Source organism: Canis aureus, chromosome 5 (assembly GCF_053574225.1).
Source record: "Canis aureus isolate CA01 chromosome 5, VMU_Caureus_v.1.0, whole genome shotgun sequence".
Classification (NCBI taxonomy): domain Eukaryota; kingdom Metazoa; phylum Chordata; class Mammalia; order Carnivora; family Canidae; genus Canis; species Canis aureus.
In genome coordinates, this window is record NC_135615.1 from 30,827,125 (window position 1) to 30,850,228 (window position 23,104).

At 42.4% G+C, this 23,104-nt stretch overlaps 1 protein-coding gene across 3 annotated transcripts in view; it reads left to right on the forward strand.

The window, feature by feature from the left end:
- Positions 1–3,739: 3,739 nt before the first annotated feature.
- Positions 3,740–23,104, forward strand: part of GDI2 (GDP dissociation inhibitor 2) — a 29,342-nt gene continuing 9,977 nt past the window's right edge. Inside the window, exons 1-4 of one of the 3 annotated variants that reach the window (XM_077897317.1) lie at positions 3,740–4,028; positions 13,901–14,008; positions 16,069–16,168; positions 20,041–20,175. In XM_077897317.1, coding sequence (XP_077753443.1) covers positions 3,984–4,028; positions 13,901–14,008; positions 16,069–16,168; positions 20,041–20,175 — 388 coding nt within the window. In that variant the 5' untranslated portion in view covers positions 3,740–3,983. Of the gene's footprint in view, positions 4,029–4,601; positions 4,795–13,900; positions 14,009–16,068; positions 16,169–20,040; positions 20,176–23,104 lie in introns of those variants that run through there. The other 2 variants (XM_077897316.1, XM_077897318.1) reach the window with 2 other exon arrangements.

Below are 23,104 nucleotides of genomic sequence, written 5' to 3' on the forward strand. Positions count from 1 at the left end.
GGCAAGGGAGAGGGAGAAGCAGGCTCCCCGCTGAGCAGGGAGCTGGATGCAGGGTTCGATCCCAGGACATTGAGATCATGACCAGAGCCGAAGGCAGACACTAGCCTGACTGAGCCACCCAGGAGTCCCAAGGGAAGGTTTTCATGTCGAAACTCGAGGAAGTGGAAAGAGCCAGCTGTGAGAAGAGGTGTAGGAGGGGAAGTGAGGGTTAGTAGCTATGGGACCCACAGGGTGTAGAGGCCCCTGGGTGGTTAAAAGCTTGACTGGATTCCAGGAACTGAAAGTCTAGTGTGTTTGGAGTGTAGTGAGCAAGAAGTGTACAAGATGAAGCTGGAGAAAGATGCAAAGGTTGGGATAAGCAATACCTTTTAGGCCATACTAAGGGGTTTGCGTTTTATTCTACTGCAAAACATAAGCAGAAGCATGAACATGATCCAATTGACATTTTAGGAAGATAATGGTCAACCCAGGCAGAAGGGCAAAGGATAGAAAGAAGGCCGGGACCAAGGTTCATTCTGATTTTCTTTTCCTTGGACTCAAGTCTCTCCCTCTGAAAGGCGGGTGTGGGGCCTCAGTGCCAACAGATCAGCAGTGATTCCCAAGCAGCTGGGTATGAATAACACTCACATTGGACTCCTGTTTTGTACAAAGACTTGAAAGATCTTTCACGGGGATGGTATTTCCCACTTCTTTCCATCAATCACCCACTTCCCCCCAAACTTGAGGTTTCGTTCTGCTGGGAACTGAGGCCTCTAAAATACACCCAACCGCTTAGTGGCTTTCAGGCTTCTTCACCATAGACAGGATTTGTTGTTTATCAAGTTTCTTGGCAACTAGAATAGGTGATGAAGATCCCAGAGCAGGCATAGAATTTTGGATTAAACCGGTTGGTTTTGTTTTTATGTTTTTTTTGTCCCTACACAGGGGTCACAAGACTTGTACTACCAACAAAACTAAACTTCTGTGAAAAGGATCATTAGCCTTAAGTTCAGATCCCTCATATCCAGTGCTTAAAGTTTCTCACTCCATCTGAATATTGGTAAAACACCCCTCACTTAAAACGTTTTAACATCGGGCAGCCCCGGTGGCCCAGTGGTTTGGTGGCTCCTTCAGCCTGGGGTATGATCCTGGAGACCCGGAATCGAGTCCCACATCGGGCTCCCTGAATGGAGCCTGCTGCTCCCTCTGTGTCTGCCTCTCTCTCTGTCATGAATAAACAAAAATAAAATCTTAAAAAAAAAAAAAAACCCATGGTAACATAATTCAGCAAATATCCTTAAAAGCCTCAACATTCAGAGGTTGATGGCAATACAGGAAAAAGGCTCTTTATTGTTTTTGCTAGTTTTTATATTTTACAATTTGTTTTTTGTTTTTTTTTTTTTACAATTTTTTTAAGAAAGTAGGCTCCACATCCAATGTGGGGCTTAAACTCACCACCTTGAGCTCAAGAGCGAATGCTCCACCAATTGAGCCAGTCACGTGCCCGAAAGTTTTTTTTTTTCCTCTTCAGTAATCTTCAAGAACAAGGTGGGGCTTGAACTCCTGACCCCTAGACCAAGACTCACATGGTCTACTAAGACAGCCAGGCTCATTATTGCTAGTTTTGTTTTGTTATTTAAGATATTTTATTTATTTACTTATTTGACAGGGAGAGAGAGAAAGAGCAAGTGCAAAAACAGGCAGAGCAGCAGAGGGAGAAGCAGACTCCTTGCTGAGCAGAGAGCAGGATGTGGGGTTCCGTCTCAGAACCCCCAGATCATGACCCCAGCTGAAGGCCCATGCTTCACCCACTGAACCACCACACAGTGCCCCATCATTAATGCTAGTTTTTTTTTTTTTTTTTTTTAATGGGTCAATAGTTCAAGTCAGTTCAAAAACATGGGTAACATTGTAAAAGTAACCCTGGAGACCCCTTTCTCCTCCTACCACTGAGGACAAAGTGAAAAGACAGCTCCAACCGGGAAGCAGGCCTCCCCACACTTTGGTTTTGTACTTTGTAGCCTACAGAACTGTGAGAAGTTTCTGTTGTAAGTTTGTGTGTATATATCCATTCATCCATCTATCCACACACATACCATATACTTGGAGAGTAAGGAAGTAAGCACCTTCCTAAAACATCATGGTTAGTCAGCAGAAAAGTCAGCCGCGCCCACTGGTCCATAGTGGGTTCAGACGTCAACTTTGCACTTAATTTTTGTGTACTCCTAGAAACGCATTTGGTCCGACGTATACAGATGCAATTAAGGTGTGTAAATGTGGGATCCCTGGATGGCGCAGCGGTTTGGCGCCTGCCTTTGGCCCAGGGCGCGATCCTGGAGACCCGGGATCGAATCCCACGTCGGGCTCCCGGTGCATGGAGCCTGCTTCTCCCTCTGCCTGTGTCTCTGCCTCTCTCTCTCTGTGACTATCGTAAATAAATAAATAAATACCTTAAAAAAATTTTTAAAAAAAAGGTGTGTAAATGTAACACACACACACACACACACACACACACACACACACACACGGCCTCCAAGGTCCACCGTCTGATAGGTTTCCTAAGCTCTTCCTGGGGTGAAGAAACATTGTACAAAGCTGTTACAGTATTTCCGGAATCTGAATGATTTAAGCAGGAAGGCAGTTCTGGCTACCAAGATTCACTCCGATGAGTTCTTCTCGGGCCGTGTCTGGAGAGGAACCCTAGGCCTGGGCGCGCACACCTGCCACGGGCCTGGGCGCCGACGCCTGCCTCAGCCTGAGCGCTCACACCTGCCTCAGCCAGAGCGCTCACACCTGCCTCGGGCCGGGCGCTCACACCTGCCTCGGGCCGGGCGCGCAGGCTGCCCGGGCCTTCGGGGAATCCCTGTCCGGACTGCCTGGCGGGGGTCCGCGCTCTCGGGCTGAGAGCAGCAGCCTCTCCTTCCACCTCCCCCCAGAGCCGGGGATTCCGGGGGGGCCCGACAAAGGTTGGGGCGGGGGTGCGCGGGGTGACGGGAGGCCTGCTCCGCGCGGCGCTCGGGGGCGCAGCAGCCCCGCTTCCCAAACAGGCCTGGCTCCCCCCATCTGCCCTGAGGGTAGCTTTATAGAAAAGTTGTGTGTTTCTTTCCTTCTCCCTGGACCTCCTCGGGGCCGGCACGGGGACGGAGGGGGGCGCACGCAGCAAGCGGGGGGACCAGGGCGGGAACGGAGAGGAAGCCGGGGAGGTCTCTGCGGCTTTAAGGGCGGCGGGTGCTGCTTCATTCAGAAAAAGGAGGCGGGCGGGGCGGACGCAGCGCCGCGGCCGAGGCCGGGCAGGCGCGGGCGGGGTTGCCGCAGCCCCCGTGACCCCCGCTCCCGCGCACGTGGCCGGCGCCCGCTCAAAGTCCAAGGGCGGCGGGCGTGCCGGGCTCCCACGCCGCGGCGGGCGTCAGGAAGCGGGCCGCCGCTCCCGGGCCCTGCGCCCCCCCGGCCCCCGCCCAGCACGCCCCCCGGGGCCCGCGCCGCCGCCGCCGCGCCTCCTCAGCCCCGGACCACGGTGGCAGCGGGCCGCGCGGGGAGCCGGAAGCGCCGGGCGCACGGCCCGCCCTCCTCTCGCGAGAGGCGGGAGAGGACGCGGGTTGGCCGGCGGGCGGGGCCGCAGCCAATGGGAGGGCGGGAAGGGCGTGATCGACGGCCTCCCGCGCGCCGTCCCCAAGCCCCGCCCCGGCTGCGGAGGCCCGGTCGCCGCCCGCCGCCCGCCCTCCCCGGCCCTCCCCGGCCCTCCCCTCCCTGCCCCGCTCTCCTCTTCCCGTCTCGGGTGGCGGCCGGCCTCCGTCCTCGCCCGCGCCGTGTCGGTTCCAGCCCTGGCTCCCCGCTCCCGTCGGGCCCCGACGCCGGCCTGAGCGCTTCCGCTGCGGCTCCGGGTGGCCGAGCCGCCGCCGGCCCCTCCGGCCCCTCCGGCCTCTCCGGCCCCTGCGGCCCCTGCGGCCCCTGCGGCCCCTGCGCCTCGTGCTGCCTCTGGGCCGCGGCCCCGTGCGCCCCCCGCCATGAACGAGGAGTACGACGTGATCGTGCTGGGCACCGGCCTGACGGTGAGCCCCGTACGGCCGGCGCCGGCGGGGGGGCGAGGGGGGGTTCCCGGGCGGGGGAGGGGATGCCCGGGGTGGGGCGGGCGGGGGTCCCCAGGGCCGGGGGGGGGGGTTCCCCGGGGCGGGGGTGTCGGAGCCGGGGGCGGGAGTGTGGGCGCGCGCCCGCCGGCTCCGGGAGGACGGCCTCTCCCGCCTGGAAGCGGAAAAGCGGCGGGCGGTGGGGGAGGGGCGCGGGCAGGGGAGGGGGAGGGGCGCGCCCGCAGCTGCGTTTCCTGCTTGGACTCGGGCCGCCCTGCCCGTTGGGCTCCGGGGCCAGGTGTGTGACGGGCCTTCGGATGATCGCTGTCTGCAGCGGATGCAGCTCGGCTAACTTGGAGAAAACTAGCCCCCCCCCGCCGATGAGAAGCGTTATACAGACCTTTTAACCACGCTCATCCCACTTGCGGAGCAATCGCAGGATTGGGAGTGAGTGTTCTCAAAACTTGTGTACCCGACGCTTTGTCTCCCGAGCCCTGCCGTCTTCTCCTTTAGGTTTGGTCGGTGCCCTGCGTCCATTGCCAGCCCTGGGGGCTCTCCCCCCTTCCCCGATAGATGGGTGATGGGAGGCTGGAGGTTGGAGGCCGGCCTTGGCCTCTCTCCCTCCGAGCGGCCCCACGCAGACACGTGCCTGGCTGGGAAGTAGGAGCAGATCCACGAGGTCGCTCACCCAGGAGAGCTCTGTCTAATGGTTTCGAATGTGAGGGACTTGGTGGAGTCTCTTCCTCGGTGGGTGAGTTGGCAGAGGGTTGCATGTGTTGAACGAACAGGCGTGCCAGCTGCACGGCTGTTTGTTTCAGTTAATATTTTTGAAGCGTCCACTTGGGATTCCCAGCTGAGCTTAAGGAGTCTGTGCGGGATTTTGCCCATCGGAAGGGACCCGTTGCTGCCAGCATGTTGGAAAAGCCAGTTCTGCTCCCCGCCCCCCCCTCCGCCCCCCTACGGTTATTGCTGGTCTTTCAGATTTGCCCTAGATTAGGTCATTTGGATGTGGACAAATGAGCACAAATCCATCCTGCAGGTTTCTACATGCCTGGTTTAGAAGCATCACTTTGTGTCAGAGATGGCATGGTCTTCCCGGAGAGCAGCCAAGTTAAGATAATGCACTTTACCTAAATATTCGTTTGGGTTAATTGTGACTTTTTTTTTTTTTTTTTAATGAGTGGTAGTAGATACATAATAACTAGAGATCCGACCAGTTTCAGCCCTCGCTTTATGGCTGTGATGACTTTGATTCCTAAGAGCCTCCTTAGATTGCTTTCTGAGATGGTCTTTGAGAATTCTGTCCACGCAGAGCGTTCTCGTTATTACCGTCACGGATAGGAGTAGTGATGGTGGGATGATTTGATGATCACTTGTTTCTAGTGACATGAGACACCAAAGTTAAAAACCCTCAAATCAGAATTGACTGTTGGGGTGAGCATACCACTTAATTTTCTTGATTTTTGGCTTATGAATATTTAGTGCCAGAGAGTTAAGAACCTAAAAACAGACATACTCTATCAATTATGGGTACAAAGTATTAGGGGATGGCAGAGGGGATGGCTGTGTATCAAGTACTTTTAGTGCCCTTAACTTGTTACTTTGAAGAAAGTGTAAGTGTGAGAGTTACTCTGTTGCCTGGTACTGGCACTGTTTAGTATCAGTTCCTTCTAAAAATAAAGGTCATGGTAATCCACAGATGTAGATAGTAAATTTAACAGAAAATGTGTAACTTGGAACAAGATCATTCTGTCCAGGAGAAATGGAATATTCTGTGTAATTGAATTTCTTAAGGAATTGAAGATTAACTGTTTAAAGAATCACCACTTTCTGAAAAAAAAAAAAAAAAAGCTTTTCCACATGACATCACAAGTTCTTTAACAAACTCTAAGGAGCATGATTTGCTCAATAACTAAGATTTCGCATCATGATGTTTACTGGTTGTGTTACTGTTGTGCCGCAACGAAGCCCTGGAAACACTTGGATCCTTATTAGCTACTCAGACTGCTGGCCTTTCTGAGTTAGCCCTTGGTCTGCTCTTCACTCTTTCCCTCCTCCCTTACTTTCCTGTTAGTCTGGTGACTTTCACTTTGATTTCAGGGTGAATAGACAACATCTGACCACCAAATATGCTACTTCTGATTGATTTTGGGGTTGGCAATAAATTCATGAATCTTAGCACTAGTATATGGAAGGGTAACTAGTTCCATAGCTCTTTGTGGCTCCCAGAGGTTTTTGTGTTTTGTTCTACATAGTAATTCTGGCAGGGAATTACGAATAGAGACGTGTATTTTAGTGATGTTTCACCAGTGTTCTCTGTAGCATATGTTTAGAAATTGTTTTACATCCCAGACATAATTTTACCCTTTTACTTTGTGAAAATTTTGATTTAAAAGAGTTTTTAAATATCTGATTTAAAAATCTCGAACTGCCTCTAAGAATTGCTCTTTGAAGATCCTTGCCATTGCTGTTAAAGTTTTGTAGACGATGGACTTTCCACTGCAGTAGTGATCATTGGGCCAATATGTACAAAGGTCTTACTTTGGGACGGTGTAAATATCTTGTAGGCAGTCTGTGTCTTATTTTCATTTTTAATTATTTTTGAGATTTTATTAATTTATTCATGAGAGACAGAGCCAGAGACTTGCAGGGAGCCTGATGTGGGACTTGATCCCAGGACCCCAGGATCACACCCCAAGTTGAAGGCAGACGCTCAACTGCTGAACCACCCAGGTGTCCCTGCAGTCTATTTTAAATGAGTTGCAGGCATACTGGTCCCATAGATTAGAAGTAAAATCAGAAACATTTTAGCATACAGAAGTAGCAGTGAGCTATTTGGTTTGAAAAACTGCTAGGTAAATGTTTTGGCTCCCGTACATAATAATGGGCAATCCCTTCTATCTTCCCCTTGTACCTGATTAAAGACTCTTACTGGAGTAATGGCTTTCTGGGTTTCATTAATTAAAATTGTGACAGTTGTGATCAGTTATGGGCAGTACAAAGGTAAATACGCCTGCGTATAAACAGTTTCTCATGTAGGAGAGACTATAATAAAAGTTAATATGAGGAAGTGTACTGGGTGTTACGCTAGAGAACGTGTGGGGATTCAGACGGGAAGCAGGAAAACCTTCAAAAGAAGGACGTTTGTAAGCCAGCTTTTAAAAGTATTGGTGAGCTTTGAGCAGGAGGCATGATTTTCTTTATTTATATATATATATATATATATATATATATATATATTTTTTTTTTTTTTTTTTTAAAGATTTATTTATGATAGAGGCAGAGACACAGGAGGAGGGAGAGGCAGGCTCCATGCCGGGAGCCCGACGTGGGACTCCATCCCGGGACTCCAGGATCGTGCCCTGGGCCAAAGGCAGGCGTTAAACCACTGAGCCACCCAGGGATCCCCAGGAGGCATGATTTTCTAGGCAGAGTGAGCAGGATGGGTTGATATTAAGAACAGGAAGTATATAAGGAATAGGGAGTTTATTTTTAGTTTTGCCTGAAACAGAAGGTATGAAGAGGTGGATTGGGAAACGGAGTTGGAGAGAAGGCCTTTCACTAGGAATGTTGAATGTACTAGGCTAAGAAATTTGAACTTTATCTTTTAGGCAATGGGAGAGGATTTTGAGCAAGAAAGATGTAATTAGAACCAGTTTCAAGAAAAATATCTTTTGACAGCATTTAATGAGATGCATTCAAGGGACAGATAGTTAAAGGAACATTCTGCTGAAAACAATGGTTTTTTACTGTGTTGTTGCTGACATATATCATGGAGATGAACGGATTTAAAAATGTTCTATTTAATGCATTTTCCCCATAGTTTTAGGTAAATAGGTTTCAAAATTCACTTTTCTTTAGTGTGTTTTTTCCTGATCACATTTTTTGTGTACTTTTATTTTCTGCTCAGGGTTTTTTGTTGTCGTTTTGTTTTTCCCTGTAACTTTAAAATTCAGTAGGATTTAGAGTTTCGGTGGGTGCCTAGTTTGGTCACTTGGAAGGTCTGTCAGAATATTAACGTATTCTGGCTTGATTCTCTTCAAAGCTTGCTCTCTCAGCAGGAAGGGGTTGGGCATTAATTTTTCCAAGATCCCAGGATACTCTTAAGTACCACTGACCTAGGAAATGCAGTTTTAAGTTGATCACAGTTCATATGTAGGAGCACCATGCAGCCCCCTTCAGGCCAGTAGAGGTGTTTTGTCTTAATGTATTTAGGTGCTGTCCAAATAAGTTACCCTGATTATTGCAACTCTAGCGATACATGCTAGATGCTGAAGGGAGGTGAACTTCATACCACTAATAGGGCCTGTCCCACACCCTCACATATCTCCACATAGTAGGACTAGGCTGTAGCTGTGACCTTTAAGCATTCGATCTGCTTACCTCTTTATGTAGGAGAACATGAAATGTCAGATGAGGGGCAGATGCCATTATCCTAAAGAACTTGGATTCTGAAGATGGTTTTATGGTTTTGGTTATTCTGGATGCAAGTTTGTATTCTTTGTTACCCAGCTTAGGTCGTTTGTGGGTGAGTTTCAGTTAAATGTGGAGTACTCTCATCTCTTAGATTTAAAACTATGTTGGTTAATATTCACTGCTACATAGGATTTCTGGTAAAAGTTACCCATATTGTTGATAGATATGATGGGTAGACCAGGTTTCCTGGTGCAAAAAAAAGGAAATTCATTTAGAGTATTTTCTCTAAAAAGCTTGAATGTGCTTTTGCTTGTTCTTCTGTATTCATCAGATAACTAGTAGTACTGGATTTTAATTCTGAGTTGTTTATTTGTAAGATATTAAAATTTTAGGGTCATTAATGTATGTCCTATGCCCAGATATGATTGACTTTATATATACTTTATCAGCAAATTCATCCCATGCTTTAAAGTAAAATTTAAAGTATTACACTTAATGCTACTATGTATATTCTTTTGGTGGTATAAGCAATCTTTTATAGATGGGGCTTAGGAGAATCTGTGAACCTGTAGATGTGTAATTAGCTTTTGTCATATTTGTTCAAAGTGACGCCTCTAAAGGTAGTTGTTAACACTTTGGACTTTAGTGAATCTTTAAACTATAGAGCCCTTTATCTTAGGCCTGCACCTTTAGTGCTTGCCCTAGAGCCATGGTCCAGTGAGTGGATCATGCTTATTTGCAGGGGAGTGTGCAAAGTTACATATAGAAGTTATGCAATACTCAGAGTTGCTTGCTAAGATTTTGCTTTCAAAAGTTGAACTCTGAAGTCTGCTGGAAATAAGACTGTTTCGTCGTTTTCTGTTTATGTCATAATCTGTGTGAAAGTAAATTTTATTGTATTTTCATGAAATATGTTGGACCACATATGTTAGTGCTCCTTTGCATTTTATTTTGAACAAGTGAATTGCTTTTGATTAGGGTTGATTTTTGTAGTTGTAAATTGCCTTCAGTTCTCTTTATCAGGACATCGTTAAGAAAGTGAAAAGGCAAGACACAGGATGGAAAAAGTTTGCAGTATGTATAACCAATAAGGCACTTTTATATATCCAGAATAGAAAAAGAACTATTTTTTTAAAAAGATTTTATTTATTTATTTGAGAGAAAGAGAGCACAAGATGGGAAAGTCAAAGGGAGAAGCAGACTCCCCTGGTGAGTGGGGAGCCTGATGTGGGACTCCATCCTAGGATCCCTGGATCATGACCTAAGCTGAAGGTAGATGCTCAACCATCTGATCCACCCAGGCACCCTTAAAAAGAACTTTTATATAGCAGTAAGATAAAGACAGAAACACATTTTTTAAAAAGTAAGTAATTTGAATAGGCACTGATCAAAAGAAGATAGTCATTATCAGTAAAGTATAAAAAAAAAACTAAAAAAGTGTTCAACCTCACTATTTGTCAGGAAATGCAAATTAAACCACATCCTAAGTATAGAATGACTAAAATTAAAAAGACACAAGTGTGGGGCAAGGATTTGAAACAACAGGAACTTTCATGCACTGCTATGACAAAAGTATGAATTAGTATAACCACTTTGGAAAGCTGTTTGGGAGTATCTGATGAAGTTGGACATAGTTGTGTTCTCCTTGATACATATCCAGTAAATGCATAATAAAAACATGTTAGAATATAGAGCATTATTTATGAGAGTCAAAAACTGTAAACTATCCAGATTTCCATTAATAGTAGAATGGATTTTAAAAAATGTATATTCATGTGATACATTCATTCAACTAAAGCCTCTACAGCTTTGTCACCTAAACTGTGGTCTGATCAACTGCAGAAGGTTAGACCTCATGCTGAGTGTACTGAATCAAAAACTTCAGCTTAGCATGATCTCCAGGTTTTTGTTTTAAGTAGGCTTTAAGCCCAATGTGGGGCTTAAACTCCTGTGATCTGGTGATCGAGTCCCATGCTCTACTGACTGAGCCAGCCAGGCACCCCTAACATGATCCCCCTGATCATGATTGATCATTGATTGATCAGTGATTGATTCTTATGCTTGTTAAAGTGGAGCAGCATTGCTTTTAGTAATGGTTCTCAAAATTGGTCCTGAACCAGCCTCCTGAACATCACCCCTGAGAAAGGCAGATTCTTAGCCCGAACCCAGTTCTGTGAGTGGGAATCCCACAATCTGTTTTAATGAGCCCTCCAGGTGATGTGGATACAAAATGAAGTTTGAGAACCTGCTTAGAATTAACATTTTAGACACATTCAGGGGTGATATTAAATTGGGAAGCTTCGCGATCTGTCCACTGCTTGCAGGGTTAGGAAGACCTTCTGTAAAGGTGCAGATAGTAAATATTTTAGGTTTTGCAGGTTATACAGCCTCTGTCACAACTACACTTCTGTGGTACAGTGGAAACAGATGTAGACAATATATAAATGGATGGTAATGGGTGTTTACCAGTAAATCCTTATTTATGAAAATCGTATGCAGGCTGCACTTGGCTCTTGTACTTTGGGGACCTGTACTCTGTGGCAATGAGAAGAAGTACACTTCAGGAACACATAAAACGTAATTTGGATAAATCTTGGAGACATAATGTTGAATAAAAGGTGTATACAAAAAGGATATGCTGCATGATTCCATTTATTCAGAGTTTAAAAAATGAGCAAATCTTCACTCTTAGAAATCACGAGGGGAGGGGGTGGGTTTGAAGTTGTGGTTAGGACTGAAATAGGGCCTAACTGGCCTTCTAGATAGAGCACTCAGTGTTTTGTTTTTTGATCTAAATAAAGAAATGGTACATCTTCCTAGAGTAAAATTTGAACCTAATAATAATTAAAACTTTAAAAATCTAAAATGGATAGATATATTATGGAGTAAAATATGAAATACTTATGAATTTTTAAAATAAAGATATCAAAGTCCGACTTCCAGGGGAATGACATTGTTCTCTGCTGTCTAGGGTCTTTGGAGTAAATTTGAAAAGCCCTAACGATTTATGAGGATAGAAGGGATTTCCTTTTCTTTTTAAAAAATAAAGCCCTGATCACCAAAACCCTGGTGTTAAGAGTTTTGAGTGAATGTGTATCCCTTTTGTTTTCTTTCTTGAATGAATTCTTATTTTTCCCCCTCCATCTTGATATATTATATCTTAGAATACTCATGCTTTATTTACCTTTTTCCTGAGAGTGGACATTTATAGTCTTCTATTTATTGCCAGTTTATTTATGGTTATCTTGGATGCTTCCTTTAGAGCTCTAGTTCTCAAACTCTTTGGCTTTGGGATCTGTTTACACTCCTTTTTTTTTTTAATTTATGATAGTCACACAGAGAGAGAGAGAGAGGCAGAGACACAGGCAGAGGGAGAAGCAGGCTCCATGCACCGGGAGCCCGATGTGGGATTCGATCCTGGGTCTCCAGGATCGCGCCCTGGGCCAAAGGCAGGCGCCAAACCGCTGCGCCACCCAGGGATCCCTGTTTACACTCCTAAAAATTAAGAACTCTGAGAGTTTTGGTTATAAGGGTTATGTCTATTAATATTTATCTTTAGAAATTAACACTGAGAAATTTTAAAATTTTTTATTAATTCACTTAATGACAAGCCCGTTACATATTAACATGAGTAAGTTTTATGAAGTGTAACTATATCTTCCAAAACAAAAAAAAATTGAGAGAAGAGTATCATTATTTTACATTTAAAAAAATATTTATTTTTAAAGATTTTATTTATTTTAGAGAGAGCATGGGCAAGTGCTAGTTGGGGGGAGGGGTCAGAGAGAGGAGAGAGTCTTTTGTTTTTTAAAGATTTTGTTGGTTTATTTGACAGCTTGAGCAGGGGGAGCAGCAGAGGGAGGACCTGGATGTGGGGCTCCATCTCAGGACCCTGATCTTGACCTGGGCCAATGTTTAACCCACTGAGCCACCAGGGGCCTCTGATTTACATTTCCTGCAGGTCTCCTTAATGTCTGTCTTGAAAGATAGCTGGATTTTCATCTGCTTTGGTGTTCAGACTTTTGTGAGCTATTTTTCTAGCCAAAGTATAAGAAGAAAATCAGGCCTCCTACAGATGTGTAGTTGGAATAGGGAGTATTTTTTTTTTAAAGATGTATTTATTTATTTATGATAGAGAAAGAGAGAGAGGCAGAGAGACACAGGAGGAGGGAGAAGCAGTCTCCATGCCGGGAGCCCGACGTGGGACTCGATCCTGGGACTCCAGGATCGCGCCCTGGGCTAAAGGCAGACACTAAACTGCTGAGCCACCCAGGGATCCCCGGAATAGGGAGTATTTTAATAGTCTTTCACATGGTAGTGGATAGTTTTGGATTTATATCAAAACATTAGTGGCAGATTTTAAAATTTTTTTTTATTTTTAAGATTTTATTTATTTATTCATGAGAAACAGAGAGAGGCAGAGACAGGCAGAGGGAGAAGCAGGCTCCCTGTGGGGAGCCCGATGCTGGACTCCATCCCAGGACCCTGTGATTATGCCCTGAGCTAAAGGCAGATGCTCAACCTCTGAGCCACCAGGTGCTCCTGCAGGTTTTTTTTTTTAAAGAGTAATTCTATGAAATCTGAAACCACATCTGCCAAATACCTAAGTCTGAATAAATTGGTTCTTTCAAATAAAAATGATCCATGAAAAAAAGTAGCTAGTTCAGCTTACAAATCAGTTGCACAAAAGTGTTTCCGTGAGCCAGATTTACTTTATATGAACTTCCGTTTGGTTACACAGAATATTAAAAAGGTAGGCATTCAAGGGTGTACGTTTAACAAAGGTAACTTTTAATGCTTCATCAAGGACATTCTTAAGTGAAACTAGCCTTGGTTTGTTTTTTTTTTTTTTTTTTTTTTTTTTATAAACTGTGAGCGCTTGGTGGTGGAGAGTATGGTGACTAATACGATGTGGAGCTACTGCCCTGATTCATTTTCTCTACCGTTGGCCTTGCAGCATCAGTGCTAATGTCAGCACAGTGGAAAAAATAGTGAATAGTGTCCTAGTGTTATGAAAATAGTCTTCATCTTGAGGCCCATGGGGTTCCACAGACCATACTTTGAACCCTAGTCGCTTTAGGGCTTTGTCCTTAAGTTACATGATATATTGTACATAGGTAAGTATTAGTTACTATGAGAGTATTTAATGAGGGGCTTTTATTTTGTCAAAGAATGATTTATTTTAGAGGGAGATAGTGTGCGCATGACGGGGGGGCTGGGGTGAGGGCAGAGGGAGAGAGAAAAACAGACTCCCAGCTGAGCACCGAGCGTGACAGGCTCAACCCCTGGACCCTGAGATCATGACCCGAGCCCAGATCAAGGGTTAGATGCCCAAATGACTGAACTGCCCAGGTGCACCCCTAATGAGGGGCTTTAAAAAGATATATCTGGGGGAAAAGAAATCTGTTTGAAACATGTAGTAATTTTGCTTTCCTTGTTAGGAATGTATCCTGTCAGGTATAATGTCGGTGAATGGGAAGAAAGTTCTTCACATGGATAGAAACCCATATTATGGAGGAGAAAGTGCATCTATAACACCTCTGGAAGATGTAAGTATTAGAATGAATTAATGTGGTTTTCATTCTTTGAAACTTTTACTTGTGAATCTCAACTTCACTCTGTATAGAGAGGTTAATTTTGTTTTATTAGATTATCTATAGCATCCTGTTTTTCAGGGACAGCTAGTTTAGAGCTTATAGACATTTAAGTTGTGACCTTTACTGCCATCTGGAGCAGTTATCTGTTATCTCTTGAAGTTAAAAGCGTAGACTTGATGGAGATCTACTAATTGGCAAGCACAGCACCAGTGCTTTCCACCTGGTTTTAGGTAGTCTCCCAGTTACTCAAAGAGGTATTTCTATCCCCTGTTTTTCAAATGACAAAATAACCTATGTTGTTAAAATCCCAGAGCAGCATTGTGAGCCTTGGTTGTTAGACTCCACAGCTTTAGTTCATTTTGCTCTGCTCTCTCCCCTGCTTCCTACTTTTTTAGAATGTAGGCACATGAAGCATTTCCAGAGTGTGTTTTGCTAAATGTTTCTCTGTGAAGTCTGTTCAGCATCCATATGCATGGATACCAGCTGTACTGTGTTTTATAGGGGATACATAGATATCATCAATTACTGTCCATAATGACTGATAACATAGATATCATATTTTTATCAAAAAATTTTTCTGTATGCAGGCCTACAGAAAAGTTGAAAGAATACCAATGATCAACCTTCCATCTGGACTTAGCAGTTAACATTTTGCAGTATTTGCTTTATGTCTTTTGTTACTGGTTTGAATCCTTGAAAGTAATAGACATCATGATACTTGACCTAAATATTTTAGCGTTCACTGGTTAAGAATAACATTCTCCTATGTGGTCATAATATCATTTGTTATCACATTTAAGAAAATTAACAGTAATATCCAGACCATAGTCAAATTTCCCACTGATGCCAAGAATGTCTTCTCTTGTGTGTGTGGTGGCAGTGTTTCTTTTTTTTTCTTTTTAAACCGCTTTACACATTGCCTTTGGTGTTCTCTTTATTCTCTTAATCTATAGAAATCTCCTCACTTCTATCTTTTGAAAAGTCCAAGCTAGTTTTTTGTTTGTTTTTAAGATTTTATTTATTTATTCATAAGAGACACAAAGAGAGAGGCAGAGACACAGACAGAGGGAGACCAGGCTTCCTGCAGGAGCCTGTTGCGGGATTTGATCCTGGACTCTGGGATCATGCCTGAGTAAGAGGCAGACGCTCAATCACTGAGCCACCCAGGCGTCCCTCCAAACTACTTTTTAATAAGAAAACGTTGTGTACTTAATATTGCATCATATCAGGAGGGATATAATGTCTAGACTCCTCCACTGGTCATGATGCCAACTTTGACCCTAGTAAAGGTGATGACCACCAGATCTCTTCATTGTTAATAATCTTATAGAGAGTGGTATGTTGGCACCATTCCTTCTACATAGTACATTTACTAATCTTCAGTGAGGTGAGTAAGCTGACTTTTTTGTTCGTTTGTTTCCACAGTGAATATACTCAAGGGGTTGGGTTTTTTAGGAGTAAATATGCCAGCTTTGCTTACTCACTTCCACATTAGCAATAAAATTTAGGAGTTCAAATGAGTATTTCCAAATTTTAGACAACAAGCTTCTTTTTATCTAGAGCTCTTACTCAACTGACAGAAGTTAAAAATTAGCTGGAACTAACTTTGTCTTTTTTGATTTGAAGAATCCAGAATTTATTTTTAACTCCTTACATAACTATGGAAGCAAAACTAAGCCTTTTGTTAACTTTTTATTCAGAAGAGAATGAGTTTAAATGATTTCTACATATGTAGGGTGTATCTGCAGAGCTAGCGTGTCATTGAAAATTGTTTTGTATTCTTTTCTGTTAGTAAAGAAAATACTACCTCTGTAATATTTATTTTAGCATTCGTTAGTTTAGTAATGTATTATTTAACTTAGATATGTATTGGAATTTCTCTAAAAATTTTATCTGATAAAATCTACTGGTGGTCAGTTACTATACCAAAACCACATCATGGAATGGTTGCTGCGTAGCTTAATAAAAAGTAAATTTTGTTACATTGTGGGTAATTTTTGTTTTGGTTTTAGTTATACAAAAGATTTAAGATACCAGGAGCACCACCAGCCTCGATGGGAAGAGGGAGAGACTGGAACGTGGACCTGATCCCTAAGTTCCTCATGGCCAATGGTAAAGCATTCTGGCATTTATGGGGGTGCATTGAATCTGGCTTAAAGGTAGAACCTAGCTCTTGACAGAGTGTTATGCTAGGTATGTGAAAGTAGCTTTTGTTGATGGCAGTGGTTTGTGGTGAGTAGCGTGTGGGCCCGTGGAGGCATCTGGAGTCCGTATGAATGGAGGATGGGGTGACTCCTATCTGGTCGATTCTGGAGACCCCTTTAGGACACAGCACGGTATGTAGGAAAGCCCTAAGCGTCTGCAGCACTCCTCGGGGCTTTCCCAACAGTCTCAGATAACTGGGCCTTTAGAAGAAGGTTTTCTCCTACTTTGGAGGCTTTCAAGATTATTTTTTCACATTTTTCTCATGTTTTTAATTAGGGGAGCTAATTGCTGTGGTATTAGTACCTTTTTCTGAAATGATATTAAAAAAATCAGGTTGTTGGTATGAAGTCTATTTATGTACCATGAATTAAAGTTCATGGTACATAAACAGGGAAGAGCTGCCCTTCCCTGTTTTTGGGTTTTTTGTTTTCTCCTACTTTGGAGGCTTTCAAGACTATTTTTTCACATTTTTCTCATGTTTTTAATTAGGGGAGCTAATTGCTGTGGTATTAGTACCTTTTTCTGAAATGATATTAAAAAATCAGGTTGTTGGTATGAAGTCTATTTATGTACCATGAATTAAAGTTCATGGTACATAAACAGGGAAGAGCTGCCCTTCCCTGTTTTTGGGTTTTGTTTTGTGTGTGTATTTTGTTTTATGAGTTGATATTTTATAGTTTTTTTAGTGGAAAGATACATATATATTTTATATATATTTTAAAGATTTTATTTATTAATGAGAGAAAGAGAGAGAGGCAGAGACACAGGCAGAGAGAAGCAGGCTCTCTGCAAGGAGGCCAATGCGGGACTCGATCCCAGGACCCCGGGATCATGCCCTGAGTCAAAGGCAGACAGACGCTCAACCGCTGAGCCACCCAAGCATCCCTAGTGGAAAGATCTTATTTGAATTGTCTCTGAAATAAAAAGGTACCTACCTAAAATTCTTTTGAAATAAATTGTAAGCACCTTTTATATAAATAATAAAATTATTTCATTAAAATTAAGAAGACACAGATAAGCAAGAGAGGAAATAAAATGTGCATAATCAGAGTCTTACCATCTAGAATCATGGTTAATATTTTGGTGTATAACCTGCCAGGCTCTGTGTGTTGAACCTCACCATACACTCCTAGATGTAAAGTGTGGGGATAGATGCAATGATTTTTTAAAGCTTTTTTTTTTTTTTAATTTTTATTTATTTATGATAGAGACGGAGAGAGGCAGAGACATAGGCAGAGGGAGAAGCAGGCTCCATGCACCAACCCGACGTGGGATTCGATCCCGGGTCTCCAGGATCGCGCCCTGGGCCAAAGGCAGGCGCTAAACCACTGCGCCACCCAGGGATCCCTGATTTTTTAAAGCTTTTATTTTATATTGCCACATCTGTCTCTAACCCCCGGCCTGTGAGAGTACCTCATTCCCAGTTCCTTCACCAAGCCTGAATATTCTTCATTTTAACCTTTTTTTTGTTTTTGTTTTTTTGTTTTATTTATTTGAGAGAGAAACACAGAGTGCTCACAAGCAAGCTGGGAGAGAGGGGCAGAGGGAGAGGAACAGGGAGAGAGAATCTGAAGCAGACCCTCCCCCTGACCCTGCTGAGCATGAAACCAGTTTTGAGCTCTATCCCAGGACTCTGAGATCATGACCTGAACCGAAACCAAGAGTCAGATACTTAAACTACTGAGCCACCCAGGCACCCCGACATTTTAATTTTTGTCACTTTGTTATAGCTAAAGGCAAAATAAAATAGTGGGTTATTTATTTATTTATTTTAAGTTGGCTCCAAGCCCAGCATGAGGCTTGAACCATGATGCCAAGATCAAGAGTTACATGCTCTATCCAGAGTCAGTCAGGCTCCCCATGAATTTTTTAAAAGTACCTATTTGTTAGAGTGTGAAATAATTTCTAGATGTATATTGCCTTTCATATTTTTTTAGTGAATTGGCCAGCCTTAGGCTTTGTATATTTTTCTTTTGAGGTTTTAAAATTTTTCCTTATCCATGTGTCAGAGAGCTCTTTAGAAAGGCTATGGAATAAATAGTGTATTTAAAGGTATGTTCCTGTCTGTGATTGGCTTTATATGTAGCTGTGCTGTATTTTTCTTCTGTACATAAGCTTTTACTTTTCATGAAGTTAATATAGAGTTATTTTTTTGTTTTTTATTGTGAAGGGTATGCTTATAATTTTATCTTCAAGGTTATAAAAATACTAATATTTGCTATTAATGGTTTTATAGTCATGGGGGGGGTTGTGTGTGTGTGTGTGTGTGTGTGTGTGGTTTTTTTTTTTTTTTTTTTTTTTTAAATAATCTCTACCTCAACATGGGGCTCGACTTCTGACCCAAGATTGAGAGTCACAAGCTCTTTCGGTGGAGCCAGCCAGGTGTCCTCTCTGTTAACCCATTTGAGAAGTAGAGATTGAGATTTGTTTTTTCAGAATGGTTCATCTGTTGTCCCTCAACACCATGTATCTTTTCCACTTTGATATGAACTTTTATAATATATTCTTAGAAATGGGTCTCTTTTATCCCCACTAATTAGTGGACTAATCAATATAACTGCAATTTATTCTAATGCCTGGCTGCATAAAACTCTCATCATTTAAAAAAAAATTTTTTTTAGAGACTCCTGGGTGGCTCAGTCAGTTAAGTGATTTCAGGCCAGGTCATGATCTCAGGGTCCTGAAATCAAATCCTGAATTGGGCTCCCTGTTTTACAGGGAGTCTACTTCTCCCTCTTTCTCTGCTCCCTCCACCCACTTGTGTGTACACTCTCGTTCAGTAAATAAATAAATCTTAAATATATATAGAATTTTTATCCTTTCAAATGAGCTTTAAAATAATTTCTCAAAAAGTTTGCTATTTTTGGTATCCCACATTTCTTTGGTTTATGGACAGGTGATATTTTTAATTATATGCCTGGTTATATTCTTTATCTGAAATTAATATTCATGTTTTTATTATTTTTTAAAGATTTATTTATTTATTTTAGGGGGGTAGGAGGGCAGAGGGAGAGAGAATCCCAAGCAGGCTCCGAATGCACCCTGGAGCCCAGAGCAGGGCTTGATCTCATGACACTGAGATCATGACCTGAGCTGAAATCAAGAGTCGGATGGAGGGACGCCAGGGTGGCTCAGCGGTTGAGCATCTGTCTTTAGCTCAGGGCGTGATCCTGGAGACCTGGGATCGAGTCCCACATCGGGCTCCCTGCACGGAGCCTGCTTCTCTCTCTGCCTGTCTCTGTGTCTCTCATGAATAAATAAATAAAATCTTTAAAAAAGAAAAAAAAGAGTTGGATACTCAACTGAGTGATCCAAGTGCCCACTAAATTAATATCTATTTTAATTAATACAGATTGAACAATATAAACTGAATAGCACAAATTCTTGAAAATTTTTGCCTATCATTTGAGTCTCTTTATAATAGGAACTTTATTAAAGGAAACTCAGACCCATTTGCAATAGTCCTCTAACTCTAAACCTCATACCTCTCATTATTAGTATAGCTTTTACAAAAGCAAGTTGATACAAGTTGATAAAGTTATTAATCTTGAAGTTTTATAATAGGAAAAAAACTTCTAAATCTGCTTAGTAAGAGGTGTGCATTCTGATGGTCCCATTTAGAACACGGCATTGGAGACTTTTTGGTAGAGGTTATCGGACAATGCTAGAAAAAACTGGGAAGCCATTAGTATTAGCCAACAATAAATGTATTCTTTTTTCTGCTGGCTTTTGAAGGTGGTAAGATTTAAATTGTAGTTTGAATTGTGGGACTTTTTTAGGTCAGCTTGTGAAGATGCTGCTTTATACAGAGGTCACTCGTTATCTGGATTTCAAAGTGACTGAAGGGAGCTTTGTCTACAAGGGAGGAAAAATCTACAAGGTTCCTTCCACTGAAGCAGAAGCCCTGGCATCTAGTAAGTGATTTTATTTTATTTTCTCAGAACATTGAGATTTTATAATGGAAAGGAATCCTAGGGGTCACAGTGAATGTCCCCTGTCTGACAGCCGTCTGTCCACTCATCCAGGCAACAGTATTTATTGAATGTCTGTTACTTGCCGGACACTGTCCTGGGCAGTTGAGAGACCCATCAGTGAGGAGAATGTTCAGCACCTCTCTTCTGAAGCTCGGAGAGAGTTTAAGTGTCTCTGTCTTGTGGAACTTGGTGCTGCTGTTAGGTCAGCCAGTGCTCTTTCATAATAATTCATAAGAGCTGTTGTTTTGGGTGTTTCCTGTGTGCTAGGCTCTGTGCTAAATACTTCACATTCATTTTCTTCTTTGACTTTTGAAACACCTTTATGGGGTAGGGTTTCCATTTCATAGAGAGGGATTCAGGCCTAAAATCAGACAGGGAAGATTAGGGTTTAAACTGTGGTATTGCTCCAGCGCGTGTACTTTACTACCTGGGCTGACCTCCTGCGCCTTATTATCCAACCTGCTACAAAAGGCAAGAACTTTGTTCTGGCAAAACTAATCTTCTAATTGATGCTGTCATTCTCTGGAAGCCCAGGTTTTAGGAATTCCCAGTGAGTATGGAGTGACTTTATTCTTTGCCCAAAATTATTTCCCCTCTTGGCTCAACCTAAGGTTAATCTGGTTAACCTTTCCTCTTACTGCCTCTTTTCATTAGACGTCCTTGAAGGTGTTTGAGAAAGGATGAATTTATATAGCGGTGGGTGGATTAGTTTTCTCCATGAGTACTGGAGGAGCTCAGGGGAGGGAGCCACTTGGATTGGGAGAAGATGGGAAGTGCCAGTAAATTCTCAGTGATTATTTTGGTGTGAGTGTGGGAAAATTTTCTCACCTAAAAACCCAATTTGAATGACTTTGGCCACTTCTCCAATTCCATTTACTTCCTTCTTGCTCTCAGAGGAGAAAGTGCTGGCATAAAATATTGAAAGGCACAATAGCCAGAAAGTCAAACATGAGTACGGAGGTTTGTGGCAAAGTTAGGATTGACAACTGTGGGTGAAGAAATGGCCCCTACTTAAAGTGAGGGACTTAGTGGTGTCATCATGGATTAGAAAGTATTTTAAATGACAATGTAAAATTTATCCAAATAAAGTATTTTCATAGAAGTAAAAGTTAAACAGTTTGAGGAGAATCTCTTACAACAAAGTTTGTTTCCAAAGTTTTATTCTCCATTTGAGTCTTACCTTTGTTAATAACTTCAGTCTCCTTCATTAACAGACAGTGAAGGACTTACCTTCTAGCAGTTTTATTTTTCTGATTTAAATTTTTCAAATATGTAAAGCCTTTAGATGACTTGAAAGCCAACATTATAGCAGAAGATGTATTTAGAGTCTGTCTTTATTCTGTTGTCTTCCATCCTTCCCCTTCATCGTTTTTGTTTCTGGTTTATCCTCTTATGTTTCTTTTTCCAAAAATAAGCAAGTGTGTTTATTTGCCTATTTTTATGGTTAGTTTTATCAAGGTATAATTTTTACATAGAGTATAATTTACCTGTTTTAGTATATAGTTTTATAAATTTTTACCAGATGACTGTTTTCCTGTTAATGAATAGGATCTGGAAGTCAGAATGGGAGGCTAGAAGATCCTAGGCAAAATGAATGGGATATGGAAAGGTGGAGAAGTTTAGAAGGATGAATAAGAATAGGTTACTTTGTTTAATTTTTAAAGATTTTGGGATCCCTGGGTGGTGCAGCGGTTTAGCGCCTGCCTTTGGCCCAGGGCGCGATCCTAGAGACCCGGGATCGAATCCCACGTCGGGCTCCCGGTGTATGGAGCCTGCTTCTCCCTCTGCCTATGTCTCTACCTCTCTCTCTATCTCTGTGTGACTATCATAAATAAATAAAAATTAAAAAAAAAATTTTTTAAAGATTTTATTTATTCATGAGAGAGAGGAAGAGACACAGGCTAAGGGAGAAGCAGGCTCCCTGTGGGGAGCCGGATGTAGAATTTGATCCCAGGACCCCAGGATCATGCCCTGGGCTAAAGGCAGACACTCAACTGCTGAGCCACCCAGGCGTCCCTCTTTTGTAGTTCTGTACAAATTCTAGTATTCTAATTTTGTGAAAAATGTTGAAATTTTGATAGAGATTGCATCGAATCTGTAGATTGCTGTGGGTAAGTATGGACATTGTAACAATATCCTTCCAGTTCTCTGTGGTCCAATCTTATACCCACTTAAAGCTTTTATTTTTTCTCTTGATGAAACTGTTCTGGATTTTGTTAACTTTTTATGTTTTAAAGGCCTTGACTTAAGTTTTTTTTTTTTTTTGGTAAATCCTATTGTGCAAGTGAATGAAAAGAAGTAAAACAATATTTGAAATGATGTTAAGATACTACTTAACTTAGAAAACTGAGTAATTTGGAAAAGGGTTTTTTTCTAACCCTTTTTTTATATAGTTGAATATTTTCCTTCTATATTGTATATCCTATCTATGAATAATTAGACTTTTGTATTTCCTTGCATCAGACATTAATTATGTGAATGGAGTATGGAGCACGTGTTATGTGCCGTGTACCCTTCTAGGTTTGGAGGAGGGAGGGTTCAACAGAAGGGGAAAAGTAAAAAATGCTTTCTGTTATGAAGCTTGTATTAGAGGATTCAGGTTATAAATAAATAAGGGAGAGGATATCAGATGGTGATAAGTCTGTGCAGACAGATGAAGGGATGTGGGGACACAGTTTTAAATAAGGTGATCCGGGAAGGCACCGTCACAGAGAAGTAGTTGGAGTTGTACTGTATTATTTTGGCTGTCTCTTTTTATCCCTGACAACTCAACATAAGTTGGTGCTTGTGTGGTCATTGAACTTTTTTTTTTTTTTTTTTTTTTACCCTTATTACCCTTACTGTGTATGCACTCGGTCCCGCTTTATTT